This window comes from Ascidiella aspersa, chromosome 1 (assembly GCF_963924565.1).
Source record: "Ascidiella aspersa chromosome 1, kaAscAspe10.2, whole genome shotgun sequence".
Taxonomy (NCBI): domain Eukaryota; kingdom Metazoa; phylum Chordata; class Ascidiacea; order Phlebobranchia; family Ascidiidae; genus Ascidiella; species Ascidiella aspersa.
This window is the reverse complement of record NC_139447.1, coordinates 20,139,276-20,160,198: the sequence shown is the minus strand read 5'-3', so window position 1 is coordinate 20,160,198 and position 20,923 is coordinate 20,139,276. Positions and strand designations below refer to the sequence as shown.

At 36.8% G+C, this 20,923-nt stretch overlaps 1 protein-coding gene across 1 annotated transcript in view; it reads left to right on the top strand.

Annotated features, from left to right (window-relative positions):
• The window catches only part of LOC146168210 (uncharacterized), a 59,236-nt gene that overhangs the window by 10,943 nt on the left and 27,370 nt on the right, over positions 1 to 20,923 (top strand). The window contains exons 11-12 of the mRNA XM_083389184.1: positions 98 to 223; positions 4,269 to 4,474. Of these exons, the coding sequence (XP_083245310.1) occupies positions 98 to 223; positions 4,269 to 4,474 (332 nt within the window). The remainder of the gene's footprint in view (positions 1 to 97; positions 224 to 4,268; positions 4,475 to 20,923) is intronic.

Genomic DNA, 20,923 nt, shown 5'->3' with positions numbered 1-20,923 from the left:
TCGTATTTTATATAAAAGTTTCTGTTCCTATGTAGTCCGGACTTCACAATAAAGTTAATGCAGCTTTTTATAATAAAGATATGTTTTCAAAAATCAGATTTAAATGAATGCGAAACAAATCAAGCCCTTTGCCATTCCTTTGCGGACTGTACAAATCGCATGGGAGGATACAACTGTGAATGCAAAAAATATTTTGTTGGTGATGGCTTTCTTAACTGTACACGTAAGTTAAAACTCGGGTGCTTCTTTTACACTAGTATTGCCTATAGGTAATCAAATAATAATAATATTTTCTCGTAACAGGAAACCTAGTAAATTGCTCTGTTTGCTATGTACTAAAACACACGTATTGGTTAAAAGGTATATTTTTTAAACTACATTGTTAAAGCAAGTTTGTGCGAAAATTTATCGGCTTTACAAATGCGATTTCGCCATTCTAGTGGTTCTTAACTTTTTTTCTTTCACGCCCAACTTATGTCCGCAGTAATAAATAAGCATCACAGTGCACCACAAGCAATTCTGTTTTTGTTAATTACATTGGTAATATAATTAGAATTTTTTTGAACGTGGTTTAATTTCTCTTAAAGCGTACAACCAGAGGCGAATATAAAATGTGATTAGGGTGGACTAAGAAATATTTTAAAGATGATGTTACAATGTTACATTGCAACGTTGCGTCGAAAGACAAATAATAATAAAAAAGCTGTTGTTTTCGAGCGAACTCGAGCAAAAACATGCAATTAAAGCTGTGTTTGAATCGCGCGAAACACGAGAAAAATTGCGTTTGTTTGTTTAAATTGTCCTAACGTTGAATTAGAAGCTGCCTACCGAATTGGACACACATAAAGATTTACACTTTGCTCGATTTAATGACATTTATCGAGATCATTTTGACAAGCATTTTGTAGGGGCAATAAACTCACAGCTGGCAGGTTCCATAGAAACCACGTAAAAAGTTCGCAGGAATCGAAAAAATGCATACACTGTGTTTAGCTTGTTTAAATTGTATTACTCACAATAAAATGTATATAGTCCTCCTGCGCTAGCCTGCTGTGACATAGGAAAGGTAGCAGAAAATTAGTTTTCGAAATTGGGATAACTTTTGTTCAAATCATATTTTTTTCTTATTTGGTCCATCGGGCGTCAGTCGTCATTTGACCATTGACATCCTGCCACATGCATGCATCCTTTGCAAAAATAATCAATTCGTGGAGACTTTTATTCCAATTTCCCTCAAGGGTTCAAACGTTGTCCACTTTGCTTTCGGTCTTTCTCTGTTTTCTTTGTCGTCATTCCATGCACTGTTTCTCCAATTAATTCTTTGTTTTTTTGACATGAGAAACAGACCCGCAACTTCACTTTAGAATTTTACGCATCAAATTAGATCTTGTATTTCTGCTTGACAGTTGGCAATTAAGGTTGTGTCTTCTGCATAACGGATGTTGTTCACTACCAACGCCCCAAATTCAGCACCACTATCACACCCGTCCAGAGCGATACACGTCAGACGTTCAGCGTAGATATTGAAAAGAGAAAGCGACAGAATACATCCTTGGCGCCTTGTCCGGAGTATCTATGATTAGTGCGGACCGTCGCTGATTGGTGCTGATACGTATAGTAAATAGGCCATGTGTTAGGAGGTCCATTTCCTTTAAAAGCAGCCTCATTTGCTCAGGCATTGCAGTGTCAAAACTTTGGCTTAATCTGCAAGGCAGATGTAGAGTGGTATTTCGCTTTCGCGATATTTTTTGTTCGCAGCGGAGGTTCGCAATCATATCACGACATGATCTTCCCTTTTAAACCAAGCCTAATCGTTTGACTTATCTCTCTCACAATATTGCTATAATCTAACCATTATGATGTACTGTACAGCAGAATCTTTCGGTTTAATGACAAAAAACGATTTAGACGAGTCTGGGCCATTCTTTGCTCAATCAAATTAGATTACATATTTTGTGTATTTTTTATTTTTATCATTGCGTTTTTACCTTGTCGATCAGAATGTATGGTTCATGACCATATGGCTTCAGATTAGTTTTATTGTTTTGAGCTTTTTTCTGAGAGAGTGTTTCGCAATAATCTATTCTATACTCTCTTTCTGCTATTCGCGGGCCTTGTGGTTTTAGTTTTCCTTGTGGTTTTAGTTTACAGCGCTTGTGTAGCCTACGAGGTCTAATGTTCTTGTCCATTTTCTTATTGGTATTGAGCGTTTCGCGGATTCCGTAATAGGATAACTTTGGTATCTCTCTTTTGGGTAAATTAAATCCATGCAGCATGGTTTTAGTACTATACACCAAATCCACAATGGCCTATTCAGTGGATGTCCTTTTTGGTGAAGCTCTCGTCTAAGAGACGAAGGTTTTTGGTAGGACATCGGCCATATTGATCGACTAAAGGCACCCTGCTCCATGTCAGTCTGTTGGCACATAGGTTGCGTCTGTGAAGTTACAGGCAAGACTGGATCGGCAGATATATTTCTTGGTATCTTTGCTTGGGCAACACGGTACTTAGGCTGTGGTAGCTTTGCTGATTCTGACAGCAACAACGGGATGAAAGCAGGAGCGGCCTGCCTTTCACCACCAGGCACTAGATAGTCCATCGGGGCCAGGTCACGGAAATAACGAGCGGAGCTGCCGAAATTTTACACACTGTCGGTAAGAGTTCGATTATGGCTGCAGGTTGCTTGCGAGTAGTGTTGCATGTCATAAAAGAGCATTCAAACTTTACACACATGAAAACAGGAATACAGCTTGCAACACGACAGTCAGGCAAAAAAGAAAGACCACATGTCTCAGAAAGTTAGTTCACAACGATTACAGCACCATTGTCTTATAGAAATCGGTAATTACTGGCAAATACGATGTAACATTAATGGTTCATTAACAGTTTGTGATGTAGCCTTGTACACTTTTTCGTATTGGTACACCCCATACATATTTTGGTGCACCCTAGGGGTGCTTGAAGAGCACTACTCTAAACTGCACTGTGGTTTTCAGTTTTATAATATGACGAAGGTGAGAGAACGGTGCACGAATTTGGCAACAGATAAACACATACAGTTCAAATCCGAGATCCAAAAAAAGCTCAATTCAAATTATAGCAGAGTCAGGCGTCTACATCATACAGCAGAGAACAAGTTGAGATTATACAGTAGATCCAACATTGAGATTTCTGAAGTTCACGGTACCTAGGTGTTTACCATTACGTCAGTTTAATAGTCTAAACCAGTGCTTATTAAAGATTTTTAGTGTTGTTCATCCCTAGCATGTATCTCCAGATTTCATTTACCCTTGTCTCATGATATGATAAAACTATCTTGTCTATATATAACAGCACACCCAGAATATCCGCCCTGCTCACAAGCTATTATCCATTGCTGGCGGTTCACCCTTATTCACCCCTTTTGGTTGGTTCACCCCTGCAAAAATTTTATTCACCCTGGGGTGAACCATTCACCTGATTAAGAAACACTGGTCTAAACATTTAATCCTTTTTAAGGAATGACAATAAACAAAATTTAACCAAAACACTTTGCATAACTAGACATGAAATAAATTGCAATTAGCTAACAATGAACGAGCATATAAAAACCTAGACTTAGCCGATGCCAACAGATCACTGCACTAAACACAAAGACTGCACTACAAAGGGTGTGCAAATCCAAATCACACATAATTTTTCCGACTAAACATAGCCTAAATTGGTCATAAAAAGGAGAAAATACAAATCAAAAGTAGCCTAAACACCAAAAAGATGTCAAAAATATAGTAGCTTAAAAACTCGTAAATCATAAACTATTTCTTTCAGGGGCTGCTTAACTACACACATGTATCCTTTTGTTGTAGAATATAGGACAGTTTAAAACAGGCTTAACAGCAAGCGGACAGGGCAGGACCATTTAAATCACAATATACAGGCTTAACAGCAAGCGGACAGGGCAGGACCATTTAAATCACAATATTATAAAACAACTTGAATAGATTTCGCATCCCCTCTACGAATTGCTTCGCGCTCCATGGCTAAGAAGAACCAACACAGCCTCAGAGTGCCATCTGTTTTATTTTAATTAATTTAACCTATTACAATCATGTTATTATATAGCACAATATCTAAATACCAACCAGAACAATGGCCAATAATCTTTAACGTATTGGCTGATTGCTTTCATTATATATTTCGATTACTGTGTAACTGGGTGTTTTGGGGAAATATTCCAGGTTTTGACTTTGTCAAACAAACAAAAACTTTTTTTAATGTATTTAATTTAGTATCTACGAAGGCTGCGCAAAGTTTTCACATAACATGTCTGCCGAACGTTATGGAAATTACTGTTGACGCTTGGGTTATTAAAGCATATGGACCAATGACGTTACGAAACACTTCATGTCAAGGAGTTGGCAAACTGAATTCTGCAAATCCAACATGGAACTATATGATCGTGAACGATCTAAGCTCCTGTGGCAACTCTATATTCGTAAGTTAGAACATTTTATAAACAAATTTTCATCTTACTATCTTACATTTATCTTTATTGGAAAAGTGTTTCTCAAAATGTAATGAGCATACTGCAAAAACTTAAGTCTCAAAAGGGGCAAAATAAGTTTTTTCGGCCCGCGATCACCAGGCCAACAGTTCCCGACCTTTATGAAAAAGTTTGGTAAACTATGATCTACGCCAGTGTTTCCCAGCGTATGTATCACGACCTAAAGTTGGGTCGCCTGATAATTCTTCTGAGTCGCCTGCCCATATACAAAATTATAGACAAAGTTTAAAACAAATGATTAATATTAGGAAAATCGTAACCGCCACGCTTGGCGCATAGCACTGTTACCCTACAGTTACAAACAAAAAAAATCCTCCAGTAAATAAACTTCAACACGTTTATTGAAATTCTTGTAAGTAGGTCTAATACAGTAAGACAGACCATATGTTCCCTAAACAGAAATAACACATTTAATACATTAATCCCATAATAGCATTGATAATATTAGAATTTTAAGGCAACAGTTTTTATACATTAAGTTAATAGGAACTGAATGTGACTTGATTAGTTACTTTCCATTCCGTGTGTCAACTGATTACATAATCATTTTGCATTAAACTTAAGCCACTTTTTACCTTCATAGCTGGACTTAATACCTAAGAGTCCCGTAAACAGTGAGTAAAACCTAATCTTTGTCCCATCGCGTCAATTAACGTGGACAGGTTTGTGCTCTGAAATATTTTTTTAAGCTTTCATATTGTTCTTTTTTTTGCGTTTCGTATTTCGTCCATAGCTGGTGTAGCCAACTTATGTTTGATTGCGATCGACTGAAATATTTTTTAGAAACTCGCGATCGACTGGTGCGGTAAAAAAGTCACAAGAGCACTAAATAAACAATTTGAGCGTTAATTGCATTCCAAGCCAGCGATGGCGTTAATTTGTTACGTTAAAGAACTCTTTATTAGGCTTGTCCAGACAACAATTGGTCATTTTATTGTCCGCTAGTGTGCGACAGCTACTACAATGACGTAACACACATTCGACGCAATCGAGCGGTTGATCGAAATCGACATGTTGGCAACCCCTGGTCTATAGTAGCCTGCTGCTTCGTCTGCGAGTTTTAGCGCGCTCGGTAAGGTAGCGTCACAAAACATAAATTAATATTGGAAGTATTTACAAAACATTTAATTATACGTGCATTGTATAATACCAGAATAAGGGCGGATCCAGCGAGGGCACGGGATCATGCCCATCAAACTGTTGTTGGCCATTTTTAAAGTAAAGTAATTGAAAAAATCCGTTCTTCGCGCCTTTTTCATGGCTGTTTATAGGTTTACCCCAATTAGGAGAAACTTTTCAGTCTATCGCGCCGTGAACAGATCTTAAACTTCGAAGTTTAACAAGATCAACGAAATATATGTTTTTCTTAGAGCAAACCTAATATGATGTTTTTGTCATAAAATACAGCTGTTGGAGTAAATGGTTTTCTGCTTAAGTTTGGCAAAACATCTCGATAAATTACCCATTTTTAAAAGTCTGGTAATTTGAACCTAACGAACGAATAACACTTTGCGCTTCGAAATCCATTTCCAATAAAATCCATTTCCTTGCACAAGATTTCGACCAAGAACAGCCAATTTTTTAAGGTTACACTTTTTATGACGTAACTTTGTGAAGTCGTCTCTAAAAATTTTACAACCCTTAAACCAAAATCTTAGATCTGCTCCTCATTAGAAAAGGCTTGGGTCGCGAGATTAACCCAATTTAATGTTTTCCTAAATTTTGCGTCCCCTTGAAAAAAGGTTGGGAACCACTGGTTCAGTAGGGCCTAACTTAAATTCAATGTAATTTTTTTAAATAAACTGCTTTTATCTTGTTTATTGTGATTAGTCATGATGAAGTAAACTGCTCGTTCTTTTGGCGGCTGTCTTTAAAATCAATTTTTTTAATTTGGCATCAAAACTAAGAAAGGTTAATGGTGGCCACGAATATGGTGTCGGTTGTCTATGACGTAAAAAACATTTCTTAGAATAGCGACAACTAGAAAGCGACAATAATAAATGTAAAACCTTAACAAAACCGGCTTCTACATCTAAAAAGATATCGTTTATTCTAACAAATAGGCTTGTAGTCTTCAGAACAGCAGAATTAGTCAGGTCAAAATTTGGAATGGGGTCAAGTTTTTAGACCCGGGGTGCACGTTCAAAAATTATATCGTTTATTATAATAACAAATAGGTTGATAGGTTTTAGAAGAGTAACATTAGCCAGGTATAAATTTAGAATGGGGCCACATCTTGACTTACCCTGAATGTTGTGTTACTTAGCTTAAAATCGGGCCGCTGCCAAACAGCGATTTAATTCACACTGCAAGAAAGCAAATCTCGTACTAGACTACTAATGGAAACAAGCAATAATACGTATTTACATCGAAATCATTTTATATGTTTATCATAAAAGATTTAATAGGATACATCAGAGAAAATATTATATAGATTAAGACTCAGGGGTCGGCAACCTTCCGCATGCAGTGTGCCAGTTTATGAATAATTTCAAAATTTAAACAACTCGCGTGTCCGAATCCATCTAAATGTGCGATTTCGTCAGAGTCCCAAGTCTGGTTCCCACTGTACATCCTGTATTTCACCCACTTAAGTACGGTAACTAAAATAAGATGGATATTCAGCAATCCACTCATATGGCCCATGGAAAATATGCCACGATAAGCTATTCGACCATACCAATTTGCAGTTTGCTTCCTTATTACTTTCGAAATTTGCATGCACACACGTCGGACTCGGGTAGTTTTACTTAGTCTCGCTCGAGTCCGACTCCGTTGGCCTGCCGTTATCTGCTAATGTACGAATGACGAATGATCTGAAATCTAATTTACGTTTCTTGGGAGACGCCATTAAACCAAATTTCATGAGTAAAATTCTGGGCGCTGGTCCAGAATCCTACCACATTTTGTTCGGGGGTTTATATTTCTAACAATATATGGGTTAGGGTAGCGTTTGAGTTTGGATGGGTCTAGTATTATTATTATTATATTTATTCTTACATATTTACGCCTTCCTTGTAATTTTACCTTTGACACCTCGTTTCGTTAGTGGTAAAATAAATATGGTAGGATTGTTTGACAAGCGCCAAATTCTGTATATACCGGTACCCAAACCCTGTTGAAAATAAACGAACTGTCACGAACACAATACTGTGCTGCCCGCTATTTTGGAATATACTTCGACGCTTTTCAGCCGATACCCAAAAGTGTTAACTGTCAGTTACTCTTTTAGCTTAACGCTTTTATGAATATAGATCAGTGGCTTTAACGCAGTACACATCACGCCACTTTTTAGGCATTGTGTCGTAATGCGAACGGTTAGTTGTAAACAACAAGTTTAACGCCCACAAAAAATAATGTTAAAATCAACAGTTAAGACACTAATTTGTGACACGAACACTGCAAATCGAAATTAGTGATTTAATAATAATGTTAAAGATGTAGTAGTGATGTAATGGTTTCACTTTGTTTGTGCGCATTAATTATTTGACGTGCCCTGAAAAATCATCTCGCGTGCCACTCCGACCCCTGGATTAAGTTGTAAAAAGTTTCATTTTAGAGAGTTCCATGCGACGAATAGTTTCCCCAGTTTTCATGCGCACGGCCTTTTGGTATGAGAAGACTCAAAGAAGGTTAGAATAGTGAAAACAATATGAGGCATGACCTTGTGTCCTGATGATTTTCACTGGCAGAATGGATCCGGTCCGTGGGCCGTAGGTTGCCTACTTCTGTATAAAACAGTACAAAAATCTAAACAAATTTTGGTACCGGTATTAACAAATATCGTTTTGGATATTGTGCATGTATTGGCGATATATTTTATATAGTACGGTTAAATCCCGGACATATAAACAGATTTTGTCATTTTCCCTGACGCAGATTTTAAGATTAATTCCCTGGCATGTCAGGGAAAATCCTGACGTATAACAACCTTAGGCGAGATACCCTGTAGGGGGGTTGCCAACCTTTTTACGATCTCGTTCCACTTGGACGCTCTGTACTGCCACGCGTACCACTTCTTGCGGAACAACTAATTTGCTCGAATCACATTTTATTTATTTTTAGCATAAAACTAGCATTATTCAACGCTTTTTGTAGCTTAAGCCTTAAGCTATAAAACAGTAGATGATATCTATCAAGAGCAATTATTTGACATAAACAATACGCTTTACAAAGCAACTATGCTTAGGGCTGCCATATTTTCAGCATTCAAAACGAGGACATTTTTTGCCTGCAAGTAAAACGAAAGTAGAGTTGTTACGTTTGAGAAAAACGTGCCATATCCACAAGTAAAGCATTCAGCTTCGAAATTATTACGTCCTTTTCTGAAACAAGGATAGTTCTTACGTAGCTCATCAGTAAACAAAGTTTTCCTCTTAAACATTATAATTTATGGCTTATTTTGCTTTATGGTTGTCTAAATTTAGAGAATAATGAAGAAAAATGAAAGCATCTGCTGAGCACCACCTGTATGCTATAAAATAGACCAGTGTTTCTTAACCTTTTTTCAGCCGCGCCCCTTTTTGGTAATTTTCCTATGCCTTGCACCCCCAAAAATGTGCTAATGTTTTCGTAAACCCCTATGCCTTGAACCCCATTATTTTTTTTCAATTAAATATCACTAAGACAACTTGAAAATAGTGATGTCGGTCGCGCGAAGCGCGAAAAAACATAGGTTAAATTGGCGCTAAAGTACAATTTTACGGGCAATTTGTTGAAAAACATTAGGGCAATTTTTTGGAAAACCTGTTTTAAACCAGCATTTCAGCATGTTTCATGGCTACAGTAATTTTCGGAAATAAATACAACGTATCGCCTAAAAGTCTTGTTGAAGGAATAAGGAACTAACTCGAAATGCAAAAAAGAGGACATTTAGACACTTTTGAGCGTCCTCGGAGGACCATTAGGTTTTAAAAAAAAGAGAACAAATCCTCCTAAAAGAGGACATGTGGTAGGCCTAACTATGCTCCTTGTCGTCAATTGACATGGCCTGTATTTTAAAGATCGCATTGTTTCGAAACAACAGGAATAGTTACGTAACAATAAGAATGGGCTTCGGGGAAAATTATTTTATGTAAACAAAATATAAAGTTGTGAATGCAGGGTTTTGTGAAAAAAACGGAAGCTACTCGCGTACCACCTGAAAAACCTTCGCGTACCACAGGCTGGGAACCCCTACAGTGTAGGCAGTGGTGCGATTCAGCCAGTTCGCACCGGTTCTATAGAACCGTCCCACAAAATTTTATGAGATCAGCGAACCGGTTATCATTACTGGTTACTGTCAATGGATTTTTGCATCTTATTCCATATATTGATTTTTGAGATCCAAGTTAGCTCACGTGTTTGTTTTTTTCATAATCTGCAATGGTCAAAGTCGCACGTAACAGTCATACATTGTGTAATTTTTTATAATTGTAGTAATTTTCCTTTTGTGATTTTTTGTCTGAAAATTGAATTGTTACCGTATAAATGCAAGTCGTGAGACGACTGTTGCCTTTTAGAGTGGCTGTTAGCAGTGATCGGATTCAGCCGGTTCGCACTTCGCAACATTCGCTGGAACCTGGGGTTGCATCCTGTTCTTGTAACTAATTTAATTATTCCCGGAAAATATGACTTTTTGTAACAGAATCGGCTGAAATATATGACGTTTGAGATGGAACCGGCTGACAAAAAAATTGAATCCCATCACTGCCTGTATAGGCCGTCGCGGATCTAGGATTTTTGTTTGAGTTGACGTCATAACGTGGCGTCACAAAGTAACATCTAAATGTGACGTCAAAAAGAGTAACCTTAAGAACACCGCATAGATCGTTTATTTAGATAAAGTTTTAGGCTGGAGAGATGAAATAACAGTTTCAAAAGTATACTTTCAATACGAAACCAACATTTACAAAGGTTATATCGATACGTTCAAAGCTATAAAACTCCTTTACATTGTTTAAGTTGCCCAAAACTTTATTTTCGAGGATGCAATGAGATGCACGACGCCTTTGGGGTAAAACAATTTTATCCAAACGACCTAAGACAGGATATAAACATTACTTAGATATACGTAGTTAGAGGGGAAAAAGTAGGAAAAAACATATTTTTAGGGCTGGGGGGCATGGCCAAAACTTTTTTTAAACATTTGTTAAGTTTAATCGTCGAAAGCCGTAAAATTTATGGGCGATAAATCAATCGCTATAGATTTATAAATTAACATAGACTTGCCATATATGATTAAATCGTGGTTCATTTTTGACAGGCCATCTCGCAATGCAGAAAGCCTTCTTTTATTCAATCATCCAATAAAACTGTGGTCGTTCCATTTTTACTGCTAAATTTTTAGTTTTACGATATTTTTGTTGATAAGAATGTTGACAGATCATGTTTCAGATGTACCAAATTATGTTTGACGCAATATACACATTTCAAGATTCATGAAAATGCGAATTAAATAGGATAGTGATCGGCATACAAAAACCAAATGTTACATGCTCTCGCCCCAAGAGTAGTTCAGGGCTCCATAAGGTTTCCTACCATGCCACTATAAGTCGTGTAACTTGTTTTCAATAACAAACGTGCGGTAGCTGTTAAACTGCCTTTAAAAGCATTAATTTTCGCGACACTTTCTTGCTAAGCGGAAGGAAGTATTTAATTATTTCTCGCATATTTGCTTCTAGAATCTAAACACTCAGGCGACTTTGTCGATTAATCATTGTCAACCGTAGCAAAACAGGAAGTGGTATTAGGAACCAAACCACCCTTTTTAAATCTGCCATGGGTCCACGAAATACACCAGACAGTGCTTCTTAAACTTGGCAATTCGAGTATCGCACCCAAAACTTTCTAACACAAAGTCGAATGATAGAAATACTCCAACTGTACATGACAATGTTGTTTTCTGCGTATGGTTTTCAAGCTAAGAAGGCAACAAAATAAACCTATTTATAATAAAGAAACGTATACCTTAATAAATTTGGCCTTAGCAAGGACCTAACACATTGCATTCGCTTTTGTGTATTAATAATTTTTCAGCAAGCAAGTCAAGCCGAAAAATACAAGCTGCGTTAAAATCCACACACACGACATCGTCTATTCCGCGATCGCCACTTTACCAATTGAAATAGGCATACGAAAAGAAAAAATAGCTGCAGTTGGTGGTTATCGTACAGGAATAGAGAACCGTCTACATCAGATTTGGGCAAACTATGAACCGCCAAGCAGTTTAATCCGGCATGCAGCTCATTTTCAATAAAACTTCTTTAATCAAAAATAAGCATTTAACATTTTTTCTTAAATTAAGAACATTTTATCGAATAAATTGCATTGCATTCTCACCTATTCCTACTCCAACCAACTTGTCAACAAGAATATTTACAGCTTTCTATTGAGTGAATCCACATTTTACATTATATGTGTTTCAGTTTCCGTGGAAGATCAATGTTTTTGTATTGGGGTGAGTTGAGAAAATTTCAGAGATGACGTCAAAAAGCGTGACGTCATGAAACACATGAAAATCAGGTTTAAATACGTTCAAGACAGGCAAAAAAGATCGTGCAATTTTACTTTTAACACTATGGCCCATAATGCAAATGCTGAACGCATTTATTATTTGATGCAGCCACAATGGTGCAAAGAAAGAGATACCCTATTACAAGGGTGTTCAAATGATTTCTGCCATGATCCACCACAGCCAAACCTGACAACATAATGATCCACCAAAAACGATTTTTGAAGTCTATTTGTATTGTGACTGCAAGTTATGACGTCATCCCTTAAATTCCTTGCCTACACTGGTCCACGAAAAGCAAAAATATTTTTCAGGGGTCTGCAATAAAAAAAGTTTAAGAACTCATGGATTATAGGCTATTTCAAAGTAGGCCTATCGTAATTTAGTCAACTTGTGTAGGCTACTTGTAAGTGTAGGCGTAAGGATTTCCGATAAAAAACGATATTTAGTGTTGAGCACGTAAGTACATTTAAAAACATGTAGCCTATGCGCACCGAAATAATGAGGCAGGTTAAATTATTGAAAATCAATTTAGTAGGACAAAAATTCGCAGACGGCGTGCCGGAATTTTTGGCGGGTTTTATATTGTCCGAGAATAGTTCTTATTGGTGGACACAAAAATCAATTTGGTAGGACGGAAATTTCGCCACACCGGCGAGTGTTAATTTTAATTTAATGCCAACCTTGAAGATTGATTAGTTTTTTGTAACCGTATGTGTAAGCGAACATAAGATATTAGCATTTAATTAATACGAACCATGTCCTGTTATTCCTAATGCAATTTTCTTAAATGTTTGGGGAATTGTGTTAATACAAATCTAATAGTTAAAAAGTATAGAATTTTGAATGGTGGAATGAAGGCGAAAAACTGTGTGCTGTGCTTTCTGGGTACCACCAAATCTTGCTAGGTGTGCCGTAAGTTTATTAGATTGTGCAGCTCCTCAGAACCACAGATGATTGGCTGCCCCAAAACAGAATTGATAATTTTTGCCCCAATCCGAAACTATTACATAAACAAAAAAATCTGACTCCGTAGCCCTGATTTGTGGTATTATATATCCTGTCCCATATTACATCTCCAATTCCATCTATCGCATGGGTACTGGGTTCTGTGGGTATAGTGTTAAAAAAGTTGTTGTTTTATAAAATGTATTTATAGAAAAAGGCTGTGGTGTCAGTTTGCAGTTAACAACCCTGTAAAATATTATTGCCAAATTTAAAAAGAATGGCTAGCACAGTTTTTTGTCAATAATATAAGTAACTCAGATTCAATATGAGCAACTCACCCCTGTGACAGGTTTGTCAGCCCAGTTCTAACTAAAATCATGAGAATTGCCATACATAAATGTTAATATAAAATTAGAAGAAGTGCAATCACCTTTTATTCTCATCAAATTCTTCTTTGAAAAGAGTCAACTCAAGTTGTTGTGACATTTTTGGCGCTGGTCTAGAATTCTGCGACATTTTTTACAGTAACGAAACGACTTGTCAAAACTCAAATTGTAAGGAAGAAATAAATATAGGAGTAAAAATATATATTAATAATATTTGACCACCCAAAGGCTAACTTGCACCCTAACTCAAACAATGTTAGCAATAAAAAACCCCAGATGAAAATGTGGTACGATTCTAAAACAAGCGCCACACTTTTGACAAAAATATTGGCTAATATTTAACCTCTGGAATGTTATGACAGATAGTGTTTTTTTATTTTTAAAAACACTGAGAAATGCTTTTAAAGCATTGGTTCCCAAACTTTTGGTTCTCGCGTCCTTTTTTAGGTGTACCGGTACTAGACGAAATACCCGGCGTTTCCCAGCTAAATAGAATATTTACCAGTTATTTTAACTGGTTAAAAATTAATTACACCACAATAATCACCATAATATGCGAAGTCTACCTGAATTTTGTCTGGTTAAACAAAATGAAACAATCCAACATACTGTGGGCTCTTTATCACTATTGCACATTACGTTGTTACATGTTAAACTGCTCGCCTCATGTTTTAGCCCATGATTATGAAAGATAAATGTGGTAATAAGAATATACCCAAAGAGCAATGTTACGGATAGCGTAAGAACTTCGTAAGAGGCATAAATAATGCAAACATATTTTTGCAATGTCATAACAAATTTGCTTATGCCTAAACGTTTGCACTGCGTGTCACTAAATAGAAATTGCAAAAGTCATATCATATGTCTAAAAAAAGGTTAATCTAATGCTTCCCCACAATCAGAGTAACACCCCACAGCCTGTATGAAAGCGGCATTAATGGAATGGCGTGTTTAATTATGTGACTTATCTGCGTGACTCTGAAGATCTAATTCTTGGTCTCCGTAAATTCCCATTAATTTTTGCGTTTGATTAAAACAGTGTAAAAATGAAAAATGAACGTATAAAAAGCAGTTTTGTGTCTGAAATAGGTCACTAAAGGAAAAGTGCGAACGCCCTACCGGCTTCCACATCTAAAAAGATATTGTTTATTATAACAAATAGGCTTGCAGTCTTCAGAACAGCAGAATTAGTTAGGTCAAAATTTGGAATGGGGTCAAGTTTTTAGACCCGGGGTGCACGTTCAAAAATGATATCGAACAAATAGGCTGATATGTTTTAGAAGAGTAACATTAGCCAGGTATAAATTTAGAATGGGGCCACATCTTGACATTAAATAGTAATTATTATTTTTGGAATGAGGCACCACCTCTCGAAGCCGAAGTTTCCACAATAGGCGTAGGCCCAGTGGAATTAAGTGTTTATAATAGTTTAAACTCGGTAACAAAAAACTGTTCAATCTTCTTAATAACGGATTTTAAGAGCGAAAATCCAACGACTTAGGAAGTAATAAAACATAGTAGTGTGACGTAACAGTGAACGGCATTTAAACGAATAACTACTTTCGGGCCGCTTCCAAACAGATATCGTTTATTCTAACAAATAGGCTTGTAGTCTTCAGAACAGCAGAATTAGTCAGGTCAAAATTTGGAATGGGGTCAAGTTTTTAGACCCGGGGTGCACGTTCAAAAATTATATCGTTTATTATAATAACAAATAGGCTGATAGGTTTTAGAAGAGTAACATTAGCCAGGTATAAATTTAGAATGGGGCCACATCTTGACTTACCCTGAATGTTGTGTTACTTAGCTTAAAATCGGGCCGCTGCCAAACAGCGATTTAATTCACACTGCAAGAAAGCAAATCTACTACTAGACTACTAATGGAAACAAGCAATAATACGTATTTACATCGACATCATTTTATATGTTTATCATAAAAGATTTAATAGGCTACATCAGAGAAAAGATTATATATAGTTTAAGACTCAGAGGTCGGCAACCTTTCGTATGTCGTATGCCAGTTTATGAATAATTTCAAAATATAAACAACTCGCGTGTCCGACTCCATCTAAATGTGCGATTGTCATTTCTCCCTGACGCAGATTTTAAGATTAATTCCCTGACTTGTCACGGAAAATCCTGACGTATAACAACCCTAGGCGAGATACCCTGTAGTATCGGTTTTATAGAACCGTCTCATAAAATTTTATGAGATGAGCGAACCGGTTATCATTACTGGTTACTGTCAATGGATTTTTGCATCTTATTCCATATATTCATTTTTGAGATCCAAGTTAGCTCACGTGTTTTTTTTTCATCATCTGCAATGGTTAAAGTCGCACGTAACAGTCATACATTGTGTAATTTTTTATGATTGTAGTAATTTTCCTTTTGTGATTGTTTGTCTGAAATTTGAATTGTTGCGTCATAAATGCAAGTCAAGAGACGACTGTTGCCTTTTAGAGTGGCTGTTAGCAGCAAGGCTGCCACTCCTAGTGGTTTTTGAAATAATCTAGTGGTTTAGTGTTTTTCTTGGAGAATCTAGTGGTTTTTATAACCTTGAAATGGAGTAATAAACTTTAAGTTATTTCCCGGCTTCCATTGTTAAAAATGGAAAAGTGAATGAAAAATTCCCTTTTAAATCAAATGTAAAAGCCTGATCATGTTTGGTGATCGTCGATGGCTCGATGCTTGTTATTAACAAGTTTCTATACTGATTACTGTTAGTGTCGGGCAGCAGACTATATTTAGAAGTTTGTACAGCTGTAGTGCTGCACTGTAGGGTGTGAGCCTATTTAATCACCGCTTGCCAACCAAAGGTGCTAAAGGGAGAAGAGGGGAGTGAGAGAGGGAGCAGGTCTAGGTAGGGTATATAGGTAAAGCTGATAAATTAGCCGGCAAAATAAAAATTCCTTTTTCAAAAAGTCGACCTTTAGGGAGGAATTTTTGGCAATTTCTAGCTAGGATCCCCAGGGTCAGTTATACTCATTTATAGTGAATACTTTGCAGTTCAACTGATATCATAGTCGGAGTGTGACATAACTCCACCACGAAAAAACATGTTTTTATCGCCTGTTTTGCCGTGAATTAGTTGAATAATGACAATTTAAAGCCTGACTGAAACCGGATAAGACTGATAGATATACAGCAATATGCCAAGCTTGCTATTTAAAGTTGAAACAACCAAACACAAGTGGCGTTTAATGTACCGTACAAAGACAGTGTTAAGCATAAAAGAATAATACTGCCAAACTCAAAACCACTGTTGCTACATTTTTTTAAGTAGGTGCCTTAATATTCAACAAAAAACGGTAATAAAAGCGGAGCTTTTATTGTGTATATTTAGCAAATAGTATACCTTTAATAACGCAATTATGGCACACAGACTTAAAAAATAGTCTGTTTTACATTGATTAAACGTCTGGAGACGTTAAATCAACATAAAAATGGCAATATGTCGTCGCAATAACAATCTAGTGGTTTTTCTCAGGATCTAGTGTTTTTTTATGGTCCAATCTAGTGTTTTTTTAATTTTGAGAGTGGCAGCCCTGGCTGACACTCGTAGGGATATTACCCTACGGTAGGGTATTTTTGCCTAAAGTAGGGAGTAGGGAATACCTACGGGATAAATTGTACTTTGTAGGGAAAAGTAGGGTAATTTTGGTAAAAAAAAAATTATGGCGATCAGACACTTGCAATGGAGTTATTTACCAAGTAGGCCTACTATCAAATTATACAGCTTGTTCTTTGTTTTAAATTTAAGATTTTCCCATTTTTTAGGACGACTTATTTAAAATTGCATCATAAAGGTTAATGATATTATGCGTTTTTGCCCTTTTTAAATAGCAACGGTGACGCCCGTCTGAAATCCTACCACAAGGAATATATTTGGGTTAGGGTGCGGGTTAGCGTTTGGGTTCGGTTAGGTTTAGCAATATTATTCAATATTAAAATTTAACACATCCTCACCCAAATACTAAGCGCCATAACAGCAATTTGAGAATATAATCCAGCCCAACTGGAACCCCGTTTCAACTTGGGCGAACTTGGCGTGCCGAGATTGTTTTTGGGCTTCATGTTTTTTTGTATAAATTTAATCCTATAAAAATGTCGTAGCAAATATCCGTCATTCCGCATCATTTTTAAGGTTTTGGTCTATTTCCTATTTGTTGAAACAGGCTATTTGCCCGGCTCGCCTGTTTACCGAACTTCGCACTACTGTAATCGGATCTGCAAAATTGCCTCACGATTTATTGCTAAAGTCGTTTACAGTAGTGCAAATTTTAAAGTTCGTTTACGACTTACTGTTAACGGCTTTAGCAATGAATCGTATGCAATTTTGCAGATCCAGTTACAGTACGGTAGTGCGATTTTGAAGTTCGATAAACGGATGGGAAAACTTCGGCACTGATCTGAATCTTACCACACCGAGATAATATTGTGCAGAAGAAGGAACTAGCCGTTTACCGAACTTTAAATTTTGAACTTTGGGGACCGGCTCATTTTTCTAAAAATAGAAAATTAAAAAAAATAACTTCAAAAATTTGAAGTACGGCAACAGATTGCCAGGCAAATTGCCTCTTCCTATTTTGTTTTTAGCCTACTTACGTCAATAGAGTCGTTATAGATCCCCTAGATCAACCCGCCATAGCGTAGGGAAAACGTAGGGTAAAACTTGCATATGTGGTAGGGAAAAATGAAAATTTAGAGTGGCAGCCCTGGTTAGCAGTGATGGGATTCAACCGGTTCGCTGTTCGCAACATTCGCGGGAACCTGGGGTTGCATCCTGTTCTTGTAACTCCTTCAATTATTCCCGGAAAATATAACTTTTTGTAACAGAACCGGCTGGCAAAAAATTTGAATCCCATCACTGCCTGTAGGCCGTCGCGGATCTAGGATTTTTGTTTGTGGGGGGCCATGAAAATGAGAGAGTTGACATCATAACGTGGCGTCACAAAGTAACATCTAAATGTGACGTCATAAAGAGTAACCTTAAGAACACCGCATAGATCGTTTATTTAGATAATGTTTTAGGCTGGAGAGATGAAATAACACTTTCAAAAGTATACTTTCAATACGAAACCAACATTTACAAAGGTTATATCGATACGTTCAAAGCTATAAAACTCCTTTACATTGTTTAACTTGCCCAAAACTTTATTTTCGAGGATGTGATGAGTTGCACGACGCCTTTGGGGTAAAACAATTTTATCCAAACGACCTAAGACAGGATATAAACATTACTTAGATATACGTAGTTAGAGGGGAAAAAGTAGGAAAAAACATATTTTTAGGGCTGGGGGGCATGGCCAAAACTTTTTTTAAACATTTGTTAAGTTTAATCGTCAAAAGCCGTAAAATTTATGGGCGATAAATCAATCGCTATACATTTATAAATTGACATAGACTTGCTTACTAAACATATATGATTGAATCGTGGTTCATTTTTGACAGGCCATCTCGCAATGCAGAAAGCCTTTTTTTATTCAATGATCTAATAAAACTGTGGCCGTTCCATTTTTACTGCTAAATTTTTAGTTTTACGATATTTTTGTTGATAAGAATGTTGACAGATCATGTTTCAGATGTACCAAATTATGTTTGACGCAATATAGACTTTACAAGATTTAGGAAAAAGCGAATAAAAAGGGATAGTCATCGGCATACAAAAACCAAATGTTACATGCTCTCGCCCCAAGAGTAGTTCAGGGCTCCATAAGGTTTACTACCATGCCACTATAAGTCATGCAACTTGTTTTCAATAACAAACGTGCGGTAGCTGTTAAACTGCCTTTAAAAGCATTAATTTTCGCGACACTTTCTTGCTAAGCGGAAGGAAGTATTTAATTATTTCTCGCATATTTGCTTCTAGAATCTAAACACTCATGCAACTTTGTCGATTAATCATTGTCAACCGTATCAAAACAGGGAGTGACATTAGGAACCAAACCACCCTTTTTAAATCTGCCATTGGCCCACGAAATACACCAGACAGTGCTTCTTAAACTTGGCAATTCGAGTATCGCACCCAAAACTTTCTAACACAAAGTCGAATGATAGAAATACTCCAACTGAACATGACAATGTTGTTTTCTGCGTATGGTTTTTAAGCTAAGAAGGCAACAAAATAAACCTATTTATAATGAAGAAACGTATTCCTTAATAAATTTGGCCTTAGCAAGGACCGAACACATTGCATTCGCTTTTGTGTATTAATAATTTTTCAGCAAGCAAGTCAAGCATATATGGGGGCTGAGTTAAAATACAAACACATGACGTCGTCTGTTCCGCCATCCCCACTTTACCAACTGAAATAGGCATACAAAAAAAATACCTGAAGTTGGCGGTTATCGTATAGGAATAGAGAACAGTCTACATCAGATTTGGGCAAACTATGAACCGCCAAGCAGTTTAATCCGGCACGCAGCTCATTTTCAATAAAACTTCTTTAATCAAAAATAAGCCTTTAACGTTTTTTCTTAAATTAAGAACATTTTATCGAATAAATTGCATTGCATTCTCACCTATTCCTACTCCAACCAACTTGTCAACAAGAATATTTACAGCTTTCTATTGAGTGAATCCGCATTTTACATTATATGTGTTTCAGTTTCCGTTTTTAAAGGGCCCGCGGAAGATCAATGTTTTGTATTGGGGTGAGTTGAGAAAATTTCAGAAATGAGGTCACAAAGCGTGACGTCATGAAACACATGAAAATCAGGTTTAAATACGTTCAAGACAGGCAAAAAAGCGGTGGCGCGAAGGGTTAAATAAACAAAACGCCCAATTCAACATGATAGGATATGTGACGCATTTCGGTTTGTTGATTAGAGTTCCCTCTAAGGTGCGCAACTGCGCAATTGCGCAGCCACACCAGGCAAATTGCGCAGTAAAATTTGTCTTTTGCGCACTTACATCATTCTAAAATTAAAACTAAACCATCTTTACTTTTTGCCACAACAGTTTGAGCACTTTGCATAGGCCATTTTTTCATTGATGCTCGTAGCTAAATGCTATAAACAAACAAATCCGCATTTGTGACGTAAGACATGTTTTGCGGTAAATTGCTTTGTCTAATTCTAATCGTTTTTTATCATCCATGCGGTGTATGTTTTTTTTATCTCACGTAGAATTAAATGTCTACACAGGAAAACCAAAGCGTATGAGTTTGGAATAGGCCTACCATATGTCCTCTTTAAGGAGGATTTGTCCTCTTTTCTTTACAAAAGTAAATGGTCCTCTGAGGACGCTCAAAAATGTTCAAATGTCCTATTTTTTCGCCTTTCGAGTTAGTTGCTTTTTGACAAGACTTTTAGGCGAGACGTTGTATTTATTTCCAAAAAATTACTGTTGCCATGAAACATGCTGAATTGCTGGTTTTAAAAAGGTTTTCCAACAAATTACCTTACCTTCTTGATTGTTATTGCAAACATTGCGCCAGAAAAATTGCAACAGAAACTCACATCTAAAAAGCCTATTAATAAAGCAAAGGCGTGACTTTTGTAGGCCTATCAGTGTCTCTGTGTCCAGCATTATTTCCAGCTTTCCAGAACC